This window comes from Pseudonaja textilis, chromosome 5, assembly GCF_049901715.1.
Source record: "Pseudonaja textilis isolate UNSWEBS1 chromosome 5, rPseTex1.2, whole genome shotgun sequence".
NCBI classification, from domain to species: Eukaryota; Metazoa; Chordata; class Lepidosauria; order Squamata; family Elapidae; genus Pseudonaja; species Pseudonaja textilis.
The window spans coordinates 59,927,170-59,951,586 of record NC_141994.1 but is presented as its reverse complement, the minus strand read 5'-3'; the positions used below and the strand labels follow the sequence as shown (position 1 = coordinate 59,951,586).

The 24,417-nt window shown below is 40.0% G+C and overlaps 1 protein-coding gene across 1 annotated transcript in view; it reads left to right on the top strand.

Moving 5' to 3' along the window:
• LOC113434458 (sodium- and chloride-dependent GABA transporter 2-like) overlaps positions 1–24,417 on the top strand; it is an 81,833-nt gene that overhangs the window by 26,427 nt on the left and 30,989 nt on the right. The window contains exons 7-8 of the mRNA XM_026697687.2: positions 16,210–16,344; positions 22,810–22,913. Of these exons, the coding sequence (XP_026553472.1) occupies positions 16,210–16,344; positions 22,810–22,913 (239 nt within the window). The remainder of the gene's footprint in view (positions 1–16,209; positions 16,345–22,809; positions 22,914–24,417) is intronic.

The window sequence follows — 24,417 nt, the reverse complement described above, 5'->3', positions numbered from 1 at the left end:
GCTCCTTGTTCCACCACAGTCACCAGGTCTGCTTTTTGGAAAGCCATCTTCAATTTGTCATTTCTTCCCCAAACATCCCACAAGCTGATTTTTTTCAGCTAGATGTTTCCATAAGGAATTTATAATGCCTTGGTAAGGCCACACTTGGAATACTGCATTCAGTTTTGGTCACCATGATGTAAAAAAGATGTTGAGACTCTAGAAAGAGTGCAGAGAAGAGCAACAAAGTTGATTAGGGGCAGTGGTGGGATTCAATTTTTTTTACTACCGGTTCTGTAGACGTGGGTTGATGAGAGTGGCAGGGGAAGGATTGTAAAATCTCTAGTCAGAGGTGGTATTTGCCAGTTCTCTGAACTACTCAAAATTTCCGCTACCAGTTCTCCAGAACTGGTCAGAATCTGCTGAATACCACCTCTGATTAGGGGACTGGAGGCTAAAACATATGAAGAACGATTGCAGGAACTGGGTACGTCTCGATTAATGAAAAGAAAGACTAGGGGTGACATGATAGCAGTGTTCCAATATCTCAGGGGCTGCCACAAAGAAGAGCTATTCAAGCTATTCTCCAAAGCACCTGAGGGCAGGACAAGAAGTGATGGATGGAAACTAAACAAGGAGAGAAGCAACTTAGAACTAAGGATAAATTTCCTGAAGTTAGAACAATTAATCAGTGAAACAACTTGCCTTCAGAAGTTGTAAATGTTCCAACACTGGAAGTTTTTAAAAAGATGTTGGATAACCATTTGTCTGAAATGGTTTGGGGTTTCCTGCCTAGGCAGGGGGTTGGACTAGAAGACCTCCAAGGTCCCTTCCAACTCTTCTCTTCTCTTCTCTTCTCTTCTCTTCTCTTCTCTTCTCTTCTCTTCTCTTCTCTTCTCTTCTCTTCTCTGATTTATTGGATGTGGAGTGGATATCACTTCTGTTAAAAGTAAATCAGATCATGGTTTATAATTGTATTGAAAAACCCTGATTTATGTTAACATTTCATTGTGCAGGATGTTTCTCTAAAGCAGGGGTGTCAAACACAAGGTGTCATGTTGTCATCACATGACATATCATGATTTTCCCCCTTCACTAAACTGGGGGGTAGGCATGGCCAGCATGTGATGCATCCAGCCTACAGGCCTTGAGTTTGACACCCCTGCTTTAAAGAGTCTGCATAAGAGGACCATATCTTGTGCATTAAATATCAAAATCTTGGAAAACTGCCCTATATCACTTCTGGTTATCTATATAGCCAGAGTCTTCCTGCATAAGTAGTCTACCACAGCTCTAGAAAGGTGTATAAAAGTTCAATTTTTACACCAAACCCAAATTTGTAATCCCAGCTCCATGATTAATGTTCCTCTCATTTCCTTGATCTATTTGCTATCCCTCATTGCTGGGGTGCCGTCTTCCTCTTAGATGAAGACTAATGAGTTCATGCTTTCTCCAATCCTCAGGCTTTCCCCACAAGTTTGCAAATCCTTAGCTTCATTTCCTACCTTCATGAAATTAATTTGCCATGCTGAGCAGCAATTCAACATTCTGCATTTAGACAAATTAATCTGCTACAACCTCACTACCCTCTGCTTGGGTATTGCTAAGAGACCAAAAGTCCTAATATTGTATTTTGAATAGTAGCAGCCCAAGATTTTGGAAAGACTTCCTCCCTCCCTTTGCTTTGTAAGAGATTAGAAAAGGATTTGTTTGTACTCAGGGGTCAGCAACTCATAGTTCAAGGCTTTATGTAGCACCTATTCTTGATTCAAAGTTTTGCTTTAAATTTCCAAACCCGGTTACCCAATTCTGATCACAGCTTTGCTCCTGAGGTTCTTGGGAGGCTGATTTTAAAGAAAAATGTGAGCTCCACATGCAAAAATTATTCAGCCTTTTTTATTAGCTGAATAAGAGCCTGAAACTAGGCTATCAGCATGCAAAGCATGTATTTCACATTTGGGAGAATTGAAGCAGCAACGATATCCTTTAAAAGTTCCATAATTAGTCCATAAATTATTTTTATCCGAGATTTATTTTCCCACTTCTCATTACTTTTATTTTTTCAGTTTCCCTTTAATATGCGGAATTATGTTTCTTCTTTGTCCGATATATCTTTGCAAATATCATTTTATAGCGATATACTCTAAGGTAACCTGAATAATTTTGGAATGTCTTCTAAAATCAGATTAATTAAGAGAAAAGCTATGTCTACATTCAGCATCAGCTGACCCAACACAATCCTGCCTTGGATGCTTTTCCTAACACATGCTGGGATCCCACTGGGTAAGGAAATGGCACACGATGAAAGCTTTCTTACAGTTCTGAAACCCCAACAGAGGGAAAAAATGATGAAGGTAGTAGAGAGGAAAAACACTTTTTTCTAAAGTTCACAAGACTTGTTTTATCATCCCAATATCCCACGTTGGGAAGGAACATTAGAGTTAATTCTTGCTTATTTATGTAACTGGCGCTATGTAACATCTGGCTGAGGACTTAGATTAGGAGTTTGAAAAGGCCAGTTTTATTTAAATCTGTTTTCAGCAAAGGATGCTCACTGCATGATTTTGGACCACTCTCATTCTTTCAACTCAAAGTACCTTACATATTGGTAGTCCAGGGTGGTGGTGGATGGAGGAGCTTCTGAATGAAAAAGGAGATAAGTCTGAATTTTTTTTTTAAATAAATAACTTCTGGATACTCCAATCTACAATGGATGATGTAGGCAGGGAGTGATATTTCATTTAACCCAGGGGTCGCCAACCTTTTGGACCTCAGGGACCACCAAACTCATAATTTTAAATCCCACGGACCACTAATATGAATTTTGACTGACAGTAGCTTGCTGACATTCATGGGAATGTCAGTCCCATATTCCAGAACTGCAGTAGTCACAGGACTGGCCTGCGCACTGGCCTGCCATGGATGAGCTGCTCCGGGATGACCAAAGGGCCAGTTTTGTGACTACTGCAGCTCTGGAATATGGGACCGACTTTCCCACCAATGTCAGCAAGCCATCCCAGGGCAGATTTCCCTCCCCCGCCATTGGTCTTACCTTCTAATTCCAGCTCACGTAGCTCTACTCAAGGTAAGGTTTGGGCTCTGCTGAAGGGTGGGGGCCAATGGGTGGGCAGGCCATGTGGGCGGCACAGCCTTGTGTTCCAATGCATTGATTGCTTTTTCTCTGTGGACCACCAAAATTTTCTCGTGGACCACCAGTGGTCCATGGCCCACCAGTTAGTGACCACTGTTTCAGTCCATATATTTAGGCAAAAATTATATATCTAATTGCATTTTTCAGACTTATGTGTGCTGGTAACTGCAGAACAGTGTGAGGGATCTTGGAGTCTTAGTGGACAACCAGCTAAATATGAGCCAGCAGTGTGCAGCAGCAGCCAAAAAAGCTAATGCAATCCTAAATTGTATTAACAGAGTTACATTAATCAAGATCAAGGGAGGTACTAATACCACTCTATAAAGCCTTAGTAAGACCACACCTAGAGTACTTCATCCAGTTTAGTCACCACATGTTGAGACTCTAGAAAAAGTGCAGAGAAGAGCAACCAGGATGATTAGCGGACTGGAGACTAAAACATATGAATAACGGTTACAGGAACTGGGCATGGCTAGTTTAGAGAAGAGAAGGACCAGGGGAGACATGATATCAGTCTTCCAATATTTGAGGGGTTGCCACAGAGAGGAAGGGGTCAAGCTATTTTCTAAAGCGCCTGTAGGCCAGACAAGGAATAATGGATGGAAACTGAACAAGGAGAGCTTTAACCTGGAAATAAGGAGAAACTTTCTGACAGTGAGAACCATCAACCAATGGAACAGAAGCTGCCCTCGGAAGTTGTGGGAGTGTCATCACTTGAGACTTGCAAGAAGAGACTGGACTGCCATTTGTCAGAAATGGCGTAGGGTCTCCGCTTGGGCGGGGGGTTGGATTAGATGACCTACAAGGTCCCTTCCAACTGTGATTATCTGTTATCTATCTAGTGAAACAACATTAGAACCATCATTAAAAAGGCACAACAAAGAATGTTCTTCCTGAATCAGCTCAGGAAGTTCAGACTGTCCAAGGAGGTGTTGATACAGTTTTATGGAGGAATTACTGGGTCTGTACAGAAACCAGACAGGACAGGTACAGACTCCAACAGATAGTTAGGACTGCAGAAAGAACAATTTCAACCAGTATGCCTTCCATAGAGGGAGGACTGAGAAAATATTTTACAGATCCCTCACATCCTGGATAAAAAATATTTCAACTCGGGACGCTGGGACAGTACAACTCGCCACAGGACAATTTGCTGTGGGACAATTCAACAATTCAATTTCATTATTTAAAATAATTTTTAAAATGTTTTAATTTTTGTCATTCACATTTTATCCCTCCTTTGGCATCTTTTCTTTAAATGATTTTGTTCCTTCTATTTCTTTGATATTAATGGAACTCTTGTCCTGCAGTAAGTTGTCCTGTGGTGAGTTGGCCATGGGAAATTGTTTTCCCATGGCAAATTGGCCACAGTGAGTTGGCCTTGGCAAGTTGGTTGCGACAAGTTGGTCATGGTGATTTGGCTGTGGTGAATTGTTGTAGACCCCGGGATGCCGCTTATAGGCATTGCATGCCAAAATAACTAGACACTGACAGTTTTTTTTCCTCATGTCATCATTCTGTTGAACACCTAATTCTTGCACTACTGCCTAATATCTATGTATATTTATCCATGCTGTAGTATTATTATTATTATTATCCTTCTTACTATCTTCTTTACTTTATCTTCTGATTGGTATTATTATTATTATTATTATTATTATTATTAGTGTTGTTGTTGTTATTATTTTGCTTAGCATGTAGTACACTGAGAGCTTCTGCACCCGAGACAAATTCTTTGTGCATCTAATCACTCTTGGACAAATAAATTATTCTATTCTATTCTATTCTATTCTATTCTATTCTATTCTATTCTATTCTATTCTACTCTACTCTACTCTACTCTACTCTACTCTACTCTATTCTATTCCTTCTATTCCATTCCATTCCATTCCATTCCATTCCATCCTATCCTATCTACTAGCTACAGCTCTAAGGATTACTATTAGTTGTAAATTTAATAATAGTAATGTTTTGTGGCATAAGCAATTTCCAGATTATCTACTTTTATTTTCAAGCAGAATCTTTGATGTTTACATTTGTGAGGTTGCCCATGTTTCTGAATTTTATGATCACTTTCTCAACTCTGATTCTTTAAAAAAACCCACCCATTCTTTAATTCCATGTGTAAGTTTTCTTTCCCTATCTTTTGCAACTGTCATCAACGGGTGGCAAAAGAACCAATAAATTTGGCAAGTTCTCATCTCTGATGTAGAGCTGTTTTGGAAGAAGGATCTGTGTTTTTCAAATGAACTGGTGTTTTAGTTAGAGTATGAAGACTAAACTAGAAATAATGTAGGAGGAACCTGGGCCAAAGAACATTCACCTACCATGACAGTTACAAGTCACAATAAATAAATAGTATTTCTCTTCATGGAATGCAATCACTAGAGGGGAGCAGTTATAAGATTGGCTTTGAGTCTCTCTGCAACAAACATCTGGTGACATCTTTAAGCAACAAAATAATAAACTTCAAGGAGTGACCCAACAAGGATCATACAGTTTTATTGTGTTATCTGTGATATGGTATTCTCAGACATCATGTTCTGATTATTTTAGAGAAAGGATGTAAAACTATGTGAAGAAAGTTGGTTTGTGAAGCTGGAGGACACTTAATATATTTCATGGATTTTTCCAATTCAATCATCCTTCAAATCTCTCCTGATCCTGAATATTAGAGACTCAAGGATAGTCTATTGCACTAAACATCCTCTCCCCCACTTTCTGGGGAGTAGAAACAATTAAACTGGACAAATGAAGCGAATGAGAAATTTAGTTCTACTCCTTTAACTGTGCAATTCCAAACTAATGGTACCTCTACCCAACTGCTTGGAAATACTTCACTTTGCTTCTTCTCAGATGGACAATATGAGTTTTAAGGGAATGAGGACACGAGAGTGCTAAAAACCTCTATGAAGTGTTCTCAAACATTCTTCATTCCATCACAGCAATAGCTTCACACATCTAAGAAACTTTTCAAGGCACTTCAACATCAAAGAAGAAAACACTCGAGGGAAAATTCAAGTCCCCTTCAGATGAATGACATGGAATGAGTTGCTTGGAAAAAACCATGTGAACTGGACTGAACAAAATTAATTTTATTATACAACACCGTGAAGCAGTGAACAATATTTTGATCACAGTGGGCTTTCTAGAAGTGAAGTCCCTCTGAAACACTGTTTTAGAAATAGAGGGAATAAAAGGTCACATCTAAGCCAAACATCTGTTATTGCTGCTTTGAATCAACATGAATCAGCAGTGTTGGATTTTTGCCAGGCATTACAACAAAGCAAATATTCTGCTGCTTTCAGGAAGCCCATTCCATGTCATTAGATTCATTGGCAAGTTCTTGAAATCCTAGAGCCAAAAGCCTTAAAATGTGAAGTGTTATAACCTTCAGAGGATGGCTCGAGTCTACTGAAGTACAGATGGGAGAACTTCAGATGCAGTGGTGTCCTCTTAGCTGCATAGGCAGATTACTATTGAAAGCCCCAAGTGCTGAAAGAGGCATAAATCTATGCACATCAATCAGAAGACAATATTTAAGAACCTGATCAGTTTTTTATGAGATTTGTTGCCTTGAGCTCTTGAACCAAAGGTGAGATGTAAATCTAACAAATGAATAATAAGGAAACGGATAAGGAAGGAAATTAAATCAGAGACGGGTGGGAAGATTCTAGGAATGTCTACATATAATCATATAGTACTTTTGTATCAAGTGTAACTCTCTTGGCTACACTCTATAAAATCCTAGAAATGGTAGTACATCAGAGTTTTAGGGGCTTATTGAGCCCAAAGTCTTAGAATTCCCAGGGCTCCAGAAAAGAAAAGGATTGGAAGAATTACTCAAGAGCATAATGCAGATTTGCCTTTTGTTGTAGACATCTGGTGAGCAAGGTAAGTTGTAGTATTACAACTTACAACATGCAAACTATCCATCATCTAGTGCATTTCTGGCTATGTTTCCCCTTGATTTAGTGCCAATCTCTCTGACAAGTCTTGTATTATATTGGAAGGAAAGTGTTTCATAGGTTTTCCACTGAAGAATATGTGTCAATCTTCCTAAGTAGAACAGACAGAAACCACCATCAGGTGAACTAATTCTACTTTATTGTAAGGCTATGTTAAGAGAATCTTGCAAGTCTGAAAGTACAGTTGTCCCACTGTCACCTGTACAACCTGGGTCCAGGACAACTCTCTGTAGCCATCTCGCCACAGTCAACTTGTCCTGTCCATCTCTCCATTGTCAACCTGACATGACCATCTTGCCACGGCTAATTCACTGGAGCCAACTCACTATAAGCCAACTTGCCATGGGGCAATTCACGCAAGATAATTCAATGCAATAAATGTTATCTGCCACTGTTTCTTCTACATTATTTCTATTTTTGTCAATAGAAATAATGCAGAAGAAACCCTGGTGGATAACATTTATTATGTTGAGTTATTCCGCAAGGATCTATCCCCTGGCGAGTTGTCCCACTGTGAGTTGGCCACAACCAGATGGACACGGTGAGATGGCCATGCCGGGTTGGCCATTGTGAGATGGCTGCAGTGAGTTGGCCATGGCAATATGGGCATAGCAAGATGGCCATGGTGAGTTGGCTGAAGATAATTGTCTCATTCCAGTACAACCAAATAACTTAGCAAGGGACACCACCTGAGCTTCTTGGTCCTCCACTGTACTACTGTGGGTATGCTTCCTCTTATTGACTGCTCCTTAGGCAGTAACTCTTTGCCCAGTCTCTCAAGGTCATTTCCACATAGCATTACATACTATGTGTAGTATTTGCCTATTACATGTCATATTTGCCTACCAAAACTCTGCACAATCCAGGTCTGTAATATTGTGATTGCAGTAAGTCTTTTGGTTGAACGGAGAGGCAGCTTTATCATTTCTCTTCAGCTTGAGTGGGTTTCTCCTTTCTCCATGGCAAAAATAATGAGTGAAAGATGGGCATGGGGTCTTGATTGGATACCAGTTTTTCAGTTTATTAGCTGATGGGGGGTGTTGTCAGTTCATAAATGTAAGTGGTAAAACTTGGTAAGGACACAAATTTTTGGGAGGGTTTGGGCAGTTGAAAGAACTATTCGTTTTTATTCCAGTGGGTGAAAAGGTTAACAGGGCCTTGGGAGGGAAATTTGGCTTAAAGGGATTTGGTTTATGCCTTCTCTAACTTACAAACTAAAAATCCAAATTAGTATAAAAGCTTGATTGTTTTGTTTTTATGGCAGGGAGAGTATATCTGTAGACATGGAAGCAGAACAGGGCCATGATTAAAAAAAAAATCTTCCTTCCTACTTTTTCATTTAGTGTAAATGTTCCACCATGTAAGAATGCATTGAATACATGGGTTATTCTTCATGACAGTATCTAAGCTTGCTTTTTTTTGGAGAAAGAGTGACAGAACCTGGGGATAGAGTCAAAAGAGGAATCAGCCTACAGTCTCTATATAGCCACAAATTGACTTAGTCTAACTCTTCTTGAATCCTGTTGACCCTTATCTAATGTCAAGATAGTGCTAACTGAGTAGATTCCTGTGCATAGGAATGAACAGTAATAAATTAGTTTAATTGGAACATCACATGTGGTCCTGATCTTTCACGCCTGATAGTTTTGGAAGCACTGATAGCACAACTAAGTAAGAGGATTCTCATAGGCTGCATGGATACATGGATGGTGAGTCAACTCATGCTGATCCATTCCCTAATCAACTACACAGCCCTATCTATAGCTAGCTATTGTAGTTCAGAAGATACTTGGTTCAACTAACATCTTATATTAACACAAGACTTACTTTTTGGAAGCTTCATTCATTTCTGGAATCGGTATCTCATCAAGCAGAAGTGTATGGTACTTTATATTTTAGAGGGGCATTGATTGTAGTGACTTGTGGATAAGAAATGAGAACAAAATTTCCTTTCAGTATTTTGATTTGGTTATATTTCAGATAATAGAGTGATTTCCATGCTGTACTTAGCTTATCTATGAAAAGGTTAAGTGTTGAGCCAGCTAAGTGGACATGCATGACTTACAAACACTTTTTATGATATGTAATTTGTTTTAGAATTTCTGTTAATATGTATTTTTCCAACTGAACTATAACTTTTATTTTTGAAATGGAAAAATAGTGAATGAAGGCACGTTCAGTCAGAAATTTCGAAGCTTCGATGATTCATTGTCAGTTGGAGGCTAAATGTAATGAATGGGTTTCACAGATCAGAGTAATGTTTACTTTAATTACAATCTGTTGAGCGAGCTTCATTCAGGCATAACACCAAGGTACAAGTCTTGGTTAGAAAACACAATTGCTAGATTTATAAGTTGTGCTAAATCCAAATCAAGCCATTTTCTGGCTTTATGTAATGTATTAGCTCAGCTGTGGCTTTCAGTTACTCAGTGATCAATAGTCACTTCCATCACCAAATCTTGTACGTAAAACGTTTTGAGTTCAATCTCCAGCAATTCTCAATGAAAAAGAATGCATGAGTTAGCTTGGGAATAATTTTTCTATGTAAGAAGGATAGAATAAATTTAGAATACATCAGTTAGAATAAATCAGGATTCTTAAATTTTGTTCTTCTGCCTGCCTAAAACTCTGCAAATTTGTGGTAATTTTTCCAATGAGTATAAGTTATTATTTTTATTGCAGTTCAGGAAGAAATATATCATTTTTCATTCGATATGTTTAATCTACATATCAAAATGGTAACAGAAGCTTATAATATAAAATATTGTCATTGGAAATAAATAAACTAAAATCATGTTTTGAAGGGTAAGCTTGCTTAGTTTTGCACCCTTGTTAAAAATGTATTTTTGAGACAGCCACATGTCTCATTTATTTTGGATCAATGTTTGCTGATTGTAAAAACAGGATTATTCTTTGTAACAGGATATAGTGGATGGAATTCCTTACCCACAATGCAACCCAGCCAGTGGTAGTATTCATTTTTTTTTTACTACCAGTTCTGTGGGCGTGGCTTGGTGGGCATGGCATGGCTTGATAGGTGTGGTGTGACTTGATGGGCATGGCTTGGTAGGCATGGCAGGGGAAGGATACTGTAAAAATCCCAATTTCCACCGTACTCCAGGGCAAGATTACTGCAAAATCCCATTCCCTCCCCACCCCACTTTCCAGGTCTGTTCTCCTGTGCAGGGCAACAAAAGAAGATCCAGCCAATCAGCTGGGACTCGGGAGGTAGAGAATAGATGGGGGTGGGACCAACCAGAGTGGTATTTACCAGTTTTCCGAACTACTCAAAATTTCCGCTACCAGTTCTCCAGAACCTGTAAGAAATGGCTGGATACCACCTCTGATCTTAGGCGGATGAGTAGTGCTGCTACCAGAGACTTCATTTCAAGGAAGTCCTCCTTTGCCTGATTTACCCAGGAAGGACCAATGACAGTATCCTTATTCCTTAATCCCCAGTCAAGCAAGAGAGTGTGATCTAAAGGTTGGGAATGAACATCACTGATTGATTAAGAATTCATAGCATCATAGGGCTGGAAGGAACACTGGAAACCTTCTAGTTAAATCTTTGTTGTTCATATAAAAAGTAAAGAACTAGAAGAGAGTTAAAAGGTAAAGGTAAAGATTTCCTTTGTCCAGTCACATCTGACTCTAGGGGGAAGTACTCATCTCCATTTCTTAACTGAAGGAGCCAGCATTGTCCAAGCACATTTCTGTGGTCATGTGTCCAGAATGATTCTATGTTGAGGCATACAGAATAGCAATAGCAATAGCACTTTGACTTATATACCGCTTCGCAATGTTTTTACAGCCCTCTCTAAGTGGTTTACAGAGTCAGCATATTGCTGCCAACAATCTGGGTCCTCATTTTACCGACCTCGGAAGGATGGAAGGCTGAGTCAACCTGGAGCTTGGCGGGATTCGAACTGCCAAATTGTAGGAAGCTGGCTGTAGTAGAAGTAGCTTGCAATATTGCACTCTAACCACTGCACCTTCCCACCTAAGTGGTACATATTTATCTATTTGCATTTGCATGCTTTTGAACTGCTAGAAAGAGAAAAAGGAAGCATTGAAGAATGAGTTCTGAAGAGGCTACATTTAGTAGTCATTCCTTGAAAACGAGTCATTCCTTGAAAACACACACAACCCAATAAAACAGCCCAGATCGTAATCCATACAGCAAAATTCTAATCTGCATCAGGTTTCATTTATACTTAACTACAATTCTCAGATCTTTTATCTGAATTTCTATGCTTGTACTATCAGTTCTTACTTGGCTTCAGAAATATTGAGGAGAGTTCCAAGAAGGGAAAAGCGATGGGGCATTGCCTCCCTGCTTTTTAAAAAGAGCCTTCTGAATCTTCCCACTCTTGATTGGTTCCTCGGTATTTTATTTTCTTAGTGGGCTTTGGATGTCTTTGACCTGGACTGGTGGTCTACATTTTTCTAAACTCTTCCAGTCTCCGAAACTGTTCTGATGGGATTCAGTTATCCCCTGTACAGCAGCAAGTCTAGAAATCTACCTGAATTTCAACTAGTTCAGGCGCAGAAGGAAAAACATTCTGACTGTGATCCAGTCCTAAGGCTTACGCATAGCAATTAGAACTGCATGAGAACAAAACCAGGATTTCGCTTGGATGAGCTGTCCAAGCAGACATAGCAAGCATATTGTAGCATGCACACGCCCCATTTGTGAGCCCTGTCCCTCATTTGCCTCTGATTCTTGTGGGGTTGCTACTGTGAGTTTGTGAACCTCTGGGCTAAATTCTATGCTGAGCTAGATGGTTTTATATGTGCAGGTGAATTCCATTTCATTCCATGCTGTAACTTTATTTGGGAACCTGTTATTCACTAGTGCTCCATCCTCTGGGCTGGGAAATGTTGATTCTATGTCTAAAAAGTCCTAAAACGTTGAGGAGAGTTTACAGGACAGATGGCTTCAATATCTTTTGTTCTGTTGGCAACCCGTTGTGTTTATTGTTGCTAACATAGGCATCTCACGAGGTAGAATCCACAGTAACCAAAATAAATAAATGGATGAAACGTGCACTACAGAGTTATGATGCAAACCCTGGCATTTGGTTTTTGCATTTGAACTTTCAGTATAAGTGTGCCGATCATGCATGCCATCATTTGCCGTCCCAGGGACACCTATGGCTGCTGGGATATTTTGTTGGATTCTGTACCGAAGATATATTTGAGTTTCCATTTTATATATTTTCTTCTTGTAACTCACTCAGAGCATGCTATTTCTGATTGTTGCACAAGCCCCAAACTCAGGATATTTGCCATTTTCCTCTTGTCCTAACTGGGCATAATGAAAGGTGTGGTTATGCCTTAGAGTTGCCTCCCACGGCTTAAAGAAATGGTGAAACCCTATTGCTGTATAAAGATTCTGCCACATTTTGCATGATGTAGGTATGTCTGAATAAATATGTGTGTTTGTGTTTGAGTAAATATGTGTGTTTGTGTATAGAATAGAATAAAATACTTTATTGGCCAAGTGTGATTGGACACACAAGGAATTTGTCTTGGTGTAAATACTCTCAGTATACATAAAGAAAAGATACATTCGTTAAGAATAAAGAATCATAGCATACAACACTAACAATGATAGTCATAGGGTACAATCAACAATCAAATCATACTAGGAAACAGTCAATATAAATTGTGAGGTTACAAGCATCAAAGTTACAGTCCTACAGTCACAAGCAGGAGGGGATGGGTGATAAGGAGTGATGAGAAGATTAATAGTAATAGTAGTGCAGACTTTGTAAATAGTTGAACAGTGTTGAGGGAATTATTTGTTTAGCAAGAGTGATGGCGTTTGGGAAAAAACTATCCTTGTGTCTAGTTGTTCTGGTGTGCAGTGCTCTATAGCGTCGTTTTGAGGGTAGGAGTCAAAATAGTTTATGTCCGGGATGTGAGGGGTCTGTAAATATTTTCACAGCTCTCTTTTTGACTTGTGCAGTATACAGGTCCTCGATTGAAGGCAGGTGGGTAGTAATTGTTTTTTTGTGTGTGTATATAGGCATGCATGCTACAGAATAAGCACAATCATCCGCAACTTGGCAAGTACATCACAGCAGGTGGACACAACTTTAATTCAGGGGTCTCCAAAGTCTTCAGCTCATTGGCCCCTTCATGAAGTTTTAGGCCTCCAAACCTTTATTACATGAGAATAATTTAATAAATACTACTTGAACCAATAGTTTTATGAACAATAAAAAGACCAATATTGACCCCTTGGCAGGGGTGGGCTTCAAAAATTTTAGCAAATTGCTGGGTGGTGTGGCCATGGTAGGTGTGGCTTAGTTGGCCTCTTGCACCATGGCGGGGTGGGTGGGGGCATTTTTGCCCTCCCTGAGGTCCAGAGTCTTTTCTTGAGCTTCTGGGGGAGTGAAAACAGCCTCCCTGGACTCTGGAGGGTCTCTGGAAGCCAGAAACGGACCCATTTCTGGCCTTCCGGATCTTCTGGGAGCCTGTTTTTTGCTCTCCCCAAGCCTCCCCACCAGTAGTTGGGTTCAATTTTTTTACTACCGGTTCTGTGGGCGTGGCTGGGGAAGGATATTGTAAAATCTCCAATCAGAGATGGAATTTGCCGGTTCTCCAAACTACTCAAAATTTCCACTACTGGTTCTCCAGAACTGGTAAGAATCTGCTGAGTACCAGCTCTGCTCTGTGCGCATCCTGCACTTATCTGCATCCAAAACAGGCTGTGTGGGGACTCCTGGGAGGGGAGGGGAGTGGTGGGTGGGGCCAGCCAGGAGTGGAATTTGGGGATTCTCCAAATGGCACAGAATCCCTGAACCCCTGCAAACCCCCAGCAGCCCAGCCCTGCCCTTCGATAATCTTATTGACCTGTGGGATTTACTGGTGACCATTTTGGGGAGTCCTGCTCCACCCATTTGGGAAGAGTTTTCGTGGAGGTGTTTTTGCTTCTCACATTCTCCTTTTCACATTTTTTTTCCTTCTCCACACTTTTTTTTTTACTTTTTCACTTTTGTTTCACATTTTTCACATTCTCTGTCAAGCAGGAAGGAAAGAATATCTACTGGTGTTCTGAATTGGCTTGTGAAGTTAGCCAGAAGTCAGAAGCTCAGGTGGAGTCCGGTAACACCTTTTCCCAAACCAACAAGTTCCAACTTATGTCTTTTAATAAAATTTGTTAGTCAGGAATGGTGCTCTCAGACTCTTGAATTTTGCTGCCATGGACCAGCTTGACTGTCTTCCTCCAAAAGGAGGCATGTGAATGTTGGAAGAAATATCGACCTGGTTGAATTCCAAGCTGAGAGAAAGGCACTGGGAGACAAAATGGAGGCTGGAGGCTGATTGGAAAGATGGTTTAATGATGAAGCAGAACCACCAAGCCCATTGGTTCTGCCTGGGAAGCTGACCACATAGAGTTGAGAGTGAGGGGGGTTTATAAGTTCTCTTGGGCTTTGCACTTGAACTTCTTGTTCCTGTGCAAGAACATGTATTCTATTGGCTGTTGTCAGACTCCCATGGGGCCATGTCCTAGGAGTTTGTCTGAGCTAAGTTTGGTTGAAGTTTCTGAGGGTGATACAATAAAGGGGCATTGGGCAATTCCTATTGTGGCTGTGAGATCTTGGGTGAGGGCATTTGCTTATTAATAGAGCTATCTTTCTCTTTATCTCTTAAGTGCTGACAACTGCTGTGGGCTATTAAGGAAGATGGGGGCTGCTTTCCAAGAGCATGTTTCTCCATTTCTCATCCAGGGAAATATAACATTCCGCCTTTTTAATATTTCTCAAAACATTTCATTCTTCCAGGAGAGGGGTGGATATTAACTTTCTACATGAGGGTAAGATGGATATCCCTCCACAATATCAAATCTGATCAGATCAAATCAAATCAATCTTTAGTAAGATCATAGACCACCAGTATCATTGCTCTGTATAACACATTCCCTTAAAGTTGTTCCTAATTATTTTCACCAATAAAAAGGTATGATTAAAATAAAATTGCTGCTTGAAATTAAGAGAACGCTTAAGATGCTAAGGAGAAAAACTTAAGATGCTAAGGAGAATGTGGCAGATGTTGATAAGAGAGGAACAACCTTTCAAAGGGAGGAATTGCATTTTATTAGAAGCTACTCAATATGCCAGCAGGAAACTCTGCAAAAGATTGCATGCCAATTTTGAGGCAGAAACTGGGTACATGTCAGAGTGATGAGCTATTTGTCTGCAGGTATTTCCTTCAAATGGACCCAAAGCTTTTGATTCTGTTCTTTTGGGATTAATGGGAAGGGGGAAGAGAAATGCAGGTAGAATTTAAAAAGTGCTTTAAATTGAATTTCTCTCTTTACCCCCTGACTGTTCCTAGTGCCTGTTAAACATTACTAGGGCCCATCTTGAGAAGAGATTTTGTGTCTTCTGTTTCTCTTTTGGGTGAAAGGAATGGAGAAATGGAATAAAATGTTAGTGAAATTAGAAATATATACAGTAAGATTTAGTATGGGCATTGATTGCACTGCTTTCCATTGATTATAATTGCTGTTGCAGTCCTGCTGTGCTAGATATTGGAGCATGGCAAAGAAAGACACTGCAGAATGGTGATATGCATCCAGTCAGCTATGAAGCACAGGATATGCAAGGACACATCAAGATATGGGCTCTCCAGAACATACTGGAGCCTCTTACACTACCTGGTCATTTTTTCAGCTGTGATTTCATTTAGATCTACTACATATTACCTTACCCAATAAGACATAATTATTAAGAAATGGGATATATGCCATTCACTGCTCAGATTTAACTGACATTTCCAATTTCAAGAATGACACATGTATCCCTAAAGCAACTCTCTTCTTTTCACCCTTCCGTATCCCTCAGACAAAGTTGAAAGAGTAAGGTTGTATTGCATAGTCTTCCACAACCCGAGGCCCTCCCAATGGGAGGGGAGGACAATTCCAAGAATATCTAGTCAACATTGCTCTTAACATTTTTAAGAGTGGCTGCCCCAAAATATCTGGAGGACATTGGGCTAAGGAAAGTCATCCTAGGCTTGCCGAAAGCAGCATTGGTCTGTGACAACCTGGTTGTTCTCCATAGCAATTGCTTACATGACGTGTCTTTTGGTCTTTACCAGGTAGTATACTTCACTGCCACTTTCCCATACCTCATGCTGATTGTTCTGCTGATCAGGGGGGTCTCCTTGCCTGGAGCATCTAAAGGGATACTCTTCTACCTTTACCCAGACCTCACTCGACTCAGTGATCCTCAGGTAAGTTTAAAAAAAAGGAGTGTCTCTTTCTGCTAATGGCACTCTTTTGTAAAACTCTCTTTCTCTCTTTTACCCAACCCAATACAACCCAACCCAACCCAACCTAACTCAACCCAACCCAACCCACCCATTTCATTAATTCCAACTTTCATTGCATTTATAGCCAATGGTTCTTTGAAGCAGAATGCATCCCATTCTATTTCTCCTACACCTCTATACTAGACTGGATTAAGAGAATATAACTTGCCCAAAGCTATTCAGGGAGCTCCACAGACAAAGGACAACTTTAATCATAGTTCAGAATCTTAACCATCATACCATAATGGGCTCTTGGTATAAATTAATCTTTTTTAACATTTTATTTTAACTTCTGCTTTTTAGTGTTCTCCTTCCACCCAGACTTGTTTCAAAACAAGACGTGCAGCAAATAAATTTAATAAATAAATAATAAATATATATCTCCTGTAGGGAGCAGTCAGAGAAGATCTTTACATTGACCGATGGGGAGAGCAAGCTTAGTCTAGTGGTTGCAGCATCAGGCTAGAAACTAGGAGACCATGAGTTCAAGTCCTGCCTTAGCCATGAAAGCCAGCTGGGTGATTTTGGGCCAGTCACTTTCTTTCAGCCCAACCCACCTCACAGGTTTTTGGTTGTGGGGACAATAGGAGGAGGAAGATGTGTTGGATATTCTCTGCCTTGAATTATTTTGGTTTTTAGCAGGTAGTATATTGAGTTATTTGTAAAATAATAAAAGTTGGGGAGATATAGTTAGTTAGCTAGCTAGCTAGCTAGCTAGATGATAGCTAGATAGCTTGCGAGATAGATAGTTAGAGAGAGGGAGAGAGAGAGACAGACAGACAATGTAGATGGTAGACAGACAGACAGACAGAGATGATAGCTAGCTAACTAGATGATAGATTATAGATAGATAGACAGACATAGATATTAGATAGATAGAGATAGATTGATAGAGATAGATAGATGATAGATAGATAGATAGATAGATAGATAGATAGATAGATAGAGCGAGCGTAGGGAACTCAGGAAGGGAACCTTGGAAGCATGCAAACATTCCTATTTTTCATTTGGGAGATATCCCTATGATTCTTACTTCCTGGTTATATCTTTTGCTCATAATTATAAAGTGGGAGAAAAATGCTGAGTCCTGCAGTATCTGTAACCTTGCTGCAGTCTGGAACTCTACTCCGTGGAAAGTCAATTAGAGTTACTATCAAACCTTGCTGTTTCCCTCTCTTGTCAATCTCCAGTCTGTTTCCTGATTTTCCACCTTTAACCTTTTGTTTTGCAGCATTTTGGTATCACAATAATTCTGCTGACTTCTCTGCTTTGCTTTCTGCTTACAGTTTCTTTGCTGAGTCTGTATATTATAATCCCAAAGGGATCTTTCCTCTCTTTCTTTCTTGTTTTTGGCCTTCGCTTTGCTATTCTGCTGTGAATGGACACCATGTTTAGAGCCTTCTGCTTAGCTTCAAAATTCATTTTCCAAATAAAACCTTATTTCTTAGACAGTGATGATCTAACTAAGATGAAGAGGACTCTTAGAACATGTTTAATGTTACTTTCCTATGGGTCAACTCTCCTTCTTTGGGCAGAATGAAGCCATTGCCTCGTCTTGCTTCGAGGGTACTAACGGGAACACAAATTACTATACATAATCTATTTATATTTCCCAAGGAAATGGTATTTTCCCATAGGATTTTTCCCATAGGTGCTAAAATAAGTTGGCCAGATTTGGCCAATAAGCATTTTAGTAGAGTGAGGGAACCATTTTTGCCCTATTTTAGGCAGGAAAACATTATGAACCCCCACCAAGCCCTAAACTCCCACCAAGCCCTAAACTCAGCCTCTCTGACCATATCTAGTCTGGAAGGGCATTTCACTTCCTAGACAGAATTGAGTTCTGAAATTGTTTTTTTTTCCTCCAGAAATATCTCAGTGAGTTTTTCTCTATTCAGTGACCTCTGGAAGTATTTCCAGAATTCCAGCCATAGCTATTAGAAAAGGCAATTTTTATCTATTACAATATGGATATGGATATGGATATATATATACTGTATATTTGGGGGTAATTAGAACCATCCATGGCCTTTACATGCTACGTCAGTAAATTCAATCTTGTTCCAAAATATAGACTGGATTCAATTTACAGGACTGAAAAAAAACATCCTAAATGCCATGAGGATAAAATGTAAGAGTGGGGGGGGTGGTATGATCCATAATCCCTATTTTCTGTTTCACCAGTTGGATCCTTTCAGCCCATCTATACCTCAGTTTGTAGAATTCAGGAGCGCTGAGTTCAAAGGTTACCCTTATGATTTTTTTTCTCCCTGCCACTCCTCGTATGAAGAAAACATTTGCATGTAATGACCAAAAATACTGACGAAAAGACATTTTCACAATGCTTAGAGGCTCAGAATATACCGTGAGAGGCCACCACACACGATAAAGCAAGTGTTTCAAAGGAACAGAGATCAGCTTGTCTTCCTAAAAGTTCTTTGCCCAACTGTGTTTTTAATCTCCTCAGGACAAGTTGCTCCATGTCAAAATCCAGGTTCCTGCTGAGCTGCTGTACCAGCCTTTTGTGCTGAGACGGTGTCTCCAAAGGAGATTAAAGGGATGTGTGCCTGGGAAAAAAAAAATAGGTCAGCAAAACCCTTCATAACCTTTTAAACTCCTCTCAAGCTAGCCTAAAATCTAGCAAGCACTTGGAAAAACCATATAGTTATCCCACTGTGTAGCTTTACCTGACCTCTAATCTCAAGGTTTGATGTCAGTTTTAAAAAATACATTTTAGTTTACCTTTGGACTAGCACGCTTAGATTTGCAAAACCAGGCTGCCATTTCTTTGCTCGTGTTGATGGGAGGTTCACACACACACACACACCCCCACACACCACGACCTTAACATTTGGGTGATTTTTTTTCCCCTCCTGTAAAGATTTGCCTTTCAAATAAAGAAGAAAATGATTGCTGCTGCAGGAGGTCAAAGAGGAGAAGAGACAAAGGGGAGGTGAATCACACTCATTATAACACATGTACAGACTTTTGCAATGAAAAAATAAAATTGGTGAAGTTCTTCAACTTCTCCAATAATATTTATTATCAGGAGCGCATCCTATCACTTCCCATATTCTGAAGTGCTTTTTCAAAAGGCAACCAAACTGGTTTTTTTTTTCCTTGAAGAAGAAGAAGACAGTATTTTGTTTTTCATCCAAGAAGCATCATCAATTATGACTGGATGGTGGAGGGGATGGAAGGATAGGTTATGATCGGGTGGGTAGATTGTATTTCTTTGTTGTATTTGCAACCAAGATGATTAGGGGATTGGAACCTATAAAACCTATAAAGAACTGTTACAGGAACTGTCCATGGCCAATCTAGAGAAGAGAAGGACCAGGGGAGACATGATAGCAGTGTTTCAATATTTGAGGGGCTGCCAGAGAGAAGAAGGGTTCAACCTGTTTTCCAAATCAGCTGAAGGCCGGACAAGGAATAATGGAAGGAAACTGATCAAGGAGAGATTCAACCTAGAAATAAGGAGAAATTTTCTGACAGTGAGAACAATCAACCAATGGAACATCTTGCCTTCAGAAGCTACGGGAATTTCATCACTGGAAGCTCTCAAGAAGAGACTGGACTGCCATTTGTCAGAAATGGTATAGGGTCTCCTGCTTGAGCAGGGGGTTGGGCTAGATGACCTACAAGGTCCCTTACAACTCTGTTATTTTATGCTATGCAGTTGATGGGATCAGAGTGCCACCGACAGCAGGTGGCATTCAGTTAGTACTCAGAGTGTTAATGACCAGATGACTGCAAAGAAATACAGTCCTTCCATCTCTCCTCCCACACCCTGACAGAACCTATCCTTTCATTTCCCCCCTCATCCAGTCAGAACTGATGAAGCTTCCTGGATAAGAAATGAAATATCTTCTTCTTCTTCAAAGAATAAGCATTTTTGAGACAACTGTGATTTGGATGACTGAGAATCCCCATAGACATGTTTCCATTTTTCCATGTTCTACTTCTCCAAAAAGAATCCTGTGAATTATAGTTTTGCTAAAAATTTACAGCCCTTTTTGCTTAATAAATTTGCTTATTAAAATACCTGTTGAAGGTCAGCACGGGCTAGTTATCCCTTCCCTCCTCAAGCTTTTCTACACATGCTTTTATAAAGAACCCTTTCATCTGGTCTCCTCTGCTCTCTTCTACCTTTTGGAACATCCTCTGGGCATCGAGATTTTCAGCTGCGATGGCCTCCAGCAGGGGTGGGATTCAAAATTTTTAACAACTGGTTCTGTGGGTGTGGCCTAGTTGGTGGGCATGGCTTGGTGGTCATGTGACTGGTGGGCGTGGCTTGGTGGTCATGTTATTGGCTGGGCATGGCCAACTCAATATCACTCACATCGTGGCACGCATCTCCTCGCCTGTCCCCTCATGACTATGGGGATGCTGCAACAGTCATAAGTGTGAAAAAGGGTCATAAGTCAGTTTTTTCATTGCCATTGTAACTTCGAATGGTCACTCCACACAAGCAAAGTACCAGCAAAGGAGGGGAAAAAAACTCCAGAGATGTTCCTGAGAAAGGAAGTCTAGTCCTGCTAAGAATGTAATAAGGGTTAACGGAGAGGCAGTTTCTATAAGCAACACCAGAATGTTTCCTTCTTGCCTTCCTTACAGGATTAGGCCAGTAATTTCTTCTAACAACTGGTTCTCCAAGCTGCTTGGAATGTTAACAATCGGTTCTAGTGAATAGGTACGAACTGGTAGAATCCCACCCCTGGTCTCCAGCAACCCCCTGCCACTGAAAACAGAGTGCAGGAGGCTGCCCATGGCCCTCCTGAGCTCCATTTTTTCTGACAGAGGCATCGCGGGCTGGTCCTTCACGATTTTCAGGGCAGCCCCACAGGCCAGATCTAAGCAACCCGCGAGCCATATCCAGCCCTCGGACCTTGAATTTGACACCCCTGTCTAGAACTTCTTTGAGCGTTTGAACATTTTCCAGCTCTGTGAATGTATTGAGTTTTGTTTGACACTCAAGGATATTAGATTTCTGATGTGTAATTTTCAGTGTTTTGAGTATTGATTGGTTCATACTGAAACTATTTAGTATTTGATAGTACTGAGGGCTGCTGATACATAAAGATATGATCAGAATAGCTTCCAGTTATAGGTGGGAGTCATGGATTGTGGAGAAAGATAAGTTGCAGTAGGTGATATATCTCAGTGAAGAATCTCTGGAAGATGCAAGAATCAATAGTTACTTTATAGAGTATAGTTTAACTTGAGTATGTGATTTTAGACCTTATAACCTGCTGATTAAAAAGGGCAACAGGATTTAGATAAAGAATTAGAAATTCTCTCTTATCTCCTGAACTTTGCTTATGATATTGGTAATCTTACAATTTTCCTCCTAATCTCTGTTTCTTAGCCATGCATACACAGGAATCTCCTCTTAATTATCTTCTGGTACATTGCTTTGATTACCAGGTAGCTTATGGTGCTGTTTTATTTAAAAAATATTAAATTATAGAATTTATTGATATTTTTAATAATATTAATTAATGTCACTTAGAATTCTGGTTTGGAAAAGTAACATAAATTTGATATACATAAAATCAAATTATTGGATGCATTTGGTGTGCATAATTGTTACTATATTAACAATCCGGTATATTGGAAAGGGTTTGATAATTCTTTTTTTAATGTAATAACTATAAGATTAATAGATGTCTAGCAAAGAGTCTTCATTAATCTGATATTGGATGATCTCTTCCCACTGATGATGTTACCTAGTTTGGGTAATGAAGAATCTGCAGGAAAACAGCCAAGCTCAGAGAGCATTAAGGACACTTCATTTCAACCCTTGAAGCTACAATGGTTTTCCTTTATTAATGATCTTTTCATCCATCTTCCTTCTTCAGTGGCCTTCTCCAGACCCACATACAATTATTTCAGGAGTCTTTACTCCTTGAAACAGGCAAATCCTCCTCCTCCTCCTCCTCCTCCTCCTCCTCCTCCTCCTCCTCCTCCTCCTCCTCCTCCTCCTCCTCCTCCTCCTCCTCCTCCTCCTCCTCCTCCTCCTCCTCCTCTTCTTCTTCTTCTTCTTCTTCTTCTTCTTCTTCTTCTTCTTCTTCTTCTTCTTCTTCTTCTTCTTCTTCTTCTTCTTCTTCTTCTTCTTCTTCTTCTTCTTCTTCTTCTTCTTCTTCCTCCTCCTCCTCCTCCTCCTCCTCCTCCTCCTCCCCCCCGCCACCTTTCCTGTGAGAATAGTTTGTTTTACCCTCTCTTCCAGTCAGTGTTATCAACAAAAAAAGAAGAACCCTTCTTATCCAGGAGCATCCATGACAGAATGGCAGACAGCATTGAGTCCAAACATACACTATAGTACCTTTAAAAACTGATGGACCCTTATGGATTCTATTCTTTTGTTGTTTTCCTTGCTTATAGGTATGGATGGATGCAGGCACTCAGATCTTCTTCTCATATGCCATTTGCCTGGGGTGCCTAACAGCTTTGGGCAGCTACAATAAGTATCATAACAACTGTTACAGGTAACTGAATGAGCCTCTAGCATTTATAGTCCTTGTCCTCTTTGCTTGCTCCTTGTTTCTTAAATTTTCTACAACTCCTCTCCATAGCAGGAGCAGGATTGAAGAATTCCTACTTGCTTTCAAAATGCCATGATCTGTCCAAATCCCATCTCTGCAAACTGAGTTTTATTATTTCCCATTTCCCCCTGAAACTGCAAAATATAGTACATGCTACTCGAAACATGGAATTGTCATAAACAAATATATCTGTAACCTTTAGGATATATCACAAAACTCATATCCAACATTGCTCATTTGAGTATGCAATTATTATCTTTATTTATTTCATTTAATTGGTCAAGGCAGCCTCAATCTAGCAAATAATATGCATATTTACTTTTAAGAGGATCCAGGTAATGTCAACATCAATTAAAGGATTTCTCTTTTTCAGAACTGCTTGTCATAATTGTTAAATTTAATAGAGAATTGTATCTGGCCAATAAGGATTTTCAAAGTGTGACTGAATTTATACAGGTGATTTAATAATTAGTTAAATTAGGTCATTTAATAATTAGTTAAAATTTAATAATTAGTTAAATTAGGGATGTAAACTAGTTATATCCACCTGAACTGCTCAAGCAGGAAGGCAAGAAAAGCTGCAGGTCCTGTCTCCTAAGGAAATCTCCTAAGGAAGTACATCCTCCAGAACAGAGGTGATATTCAGCAGGTTCTGACCAGTTCTGGAGAACCGGTAGTGGAAATGTTGAGTAATTCGGAGAACCGGCAAATACAACCTCTGACTGGAGATTTTACAGTATCCTTCTCCTGCCATGCCCCCCAAGCCACACTCACAGAACCGGTAGTAAAAAAAAAATTGAATCCCACCACTGACCCAGAAGAACCTTCTCCATGGTGGCTCCCTCCCTTTGGAACACCATCCCTGCAGGAATTAGACTACCCCCCACTTTGAAACTCTTTTATATGGTCCTGAAGACTTGTCCAAAAGGTGCTTTTCCAAAAAGCAACTGTTGAAAAGGGAAGGGGAACAGGGCAGAAAACATCCTGCACAGCTCCACAACACAGTGGTTTTAGCAGTTCCAAGAAGGCTCCACACCCATTCGCATTACTCAGGTGACCCTGAGGACACAGATAAACCCCCAAGTGACTGCAAATGGACAGCTGTCTGCAAGGAGTATTAAATCCTTCCATCCCACACCATCCGGTCAGAACTGAAGAAGCTTCTTGGATGAGAAAAGCGAAACGTCTTCAAAGAAAAAAACAGAAAGTGCAGTTGCTTCTTGAAAAAAGCACCTTTGGGAGAACCATAACCTGGATGACTGAGAATCTCCATAGACATTCCTGGAGACTTGGTTGTGTCAAGGAGCCTGAAGAACCCAGAGTGGAAGGAAGCCCATCAAGCGGCTTGTTTGATTGTGTTTTTACCGTTTTTCATTCTTTTATATTTGCATTTTTAATTATAACAATTAAAAGAGTCACTGTCAGTGGGTGGCCAAATAAATCTTCT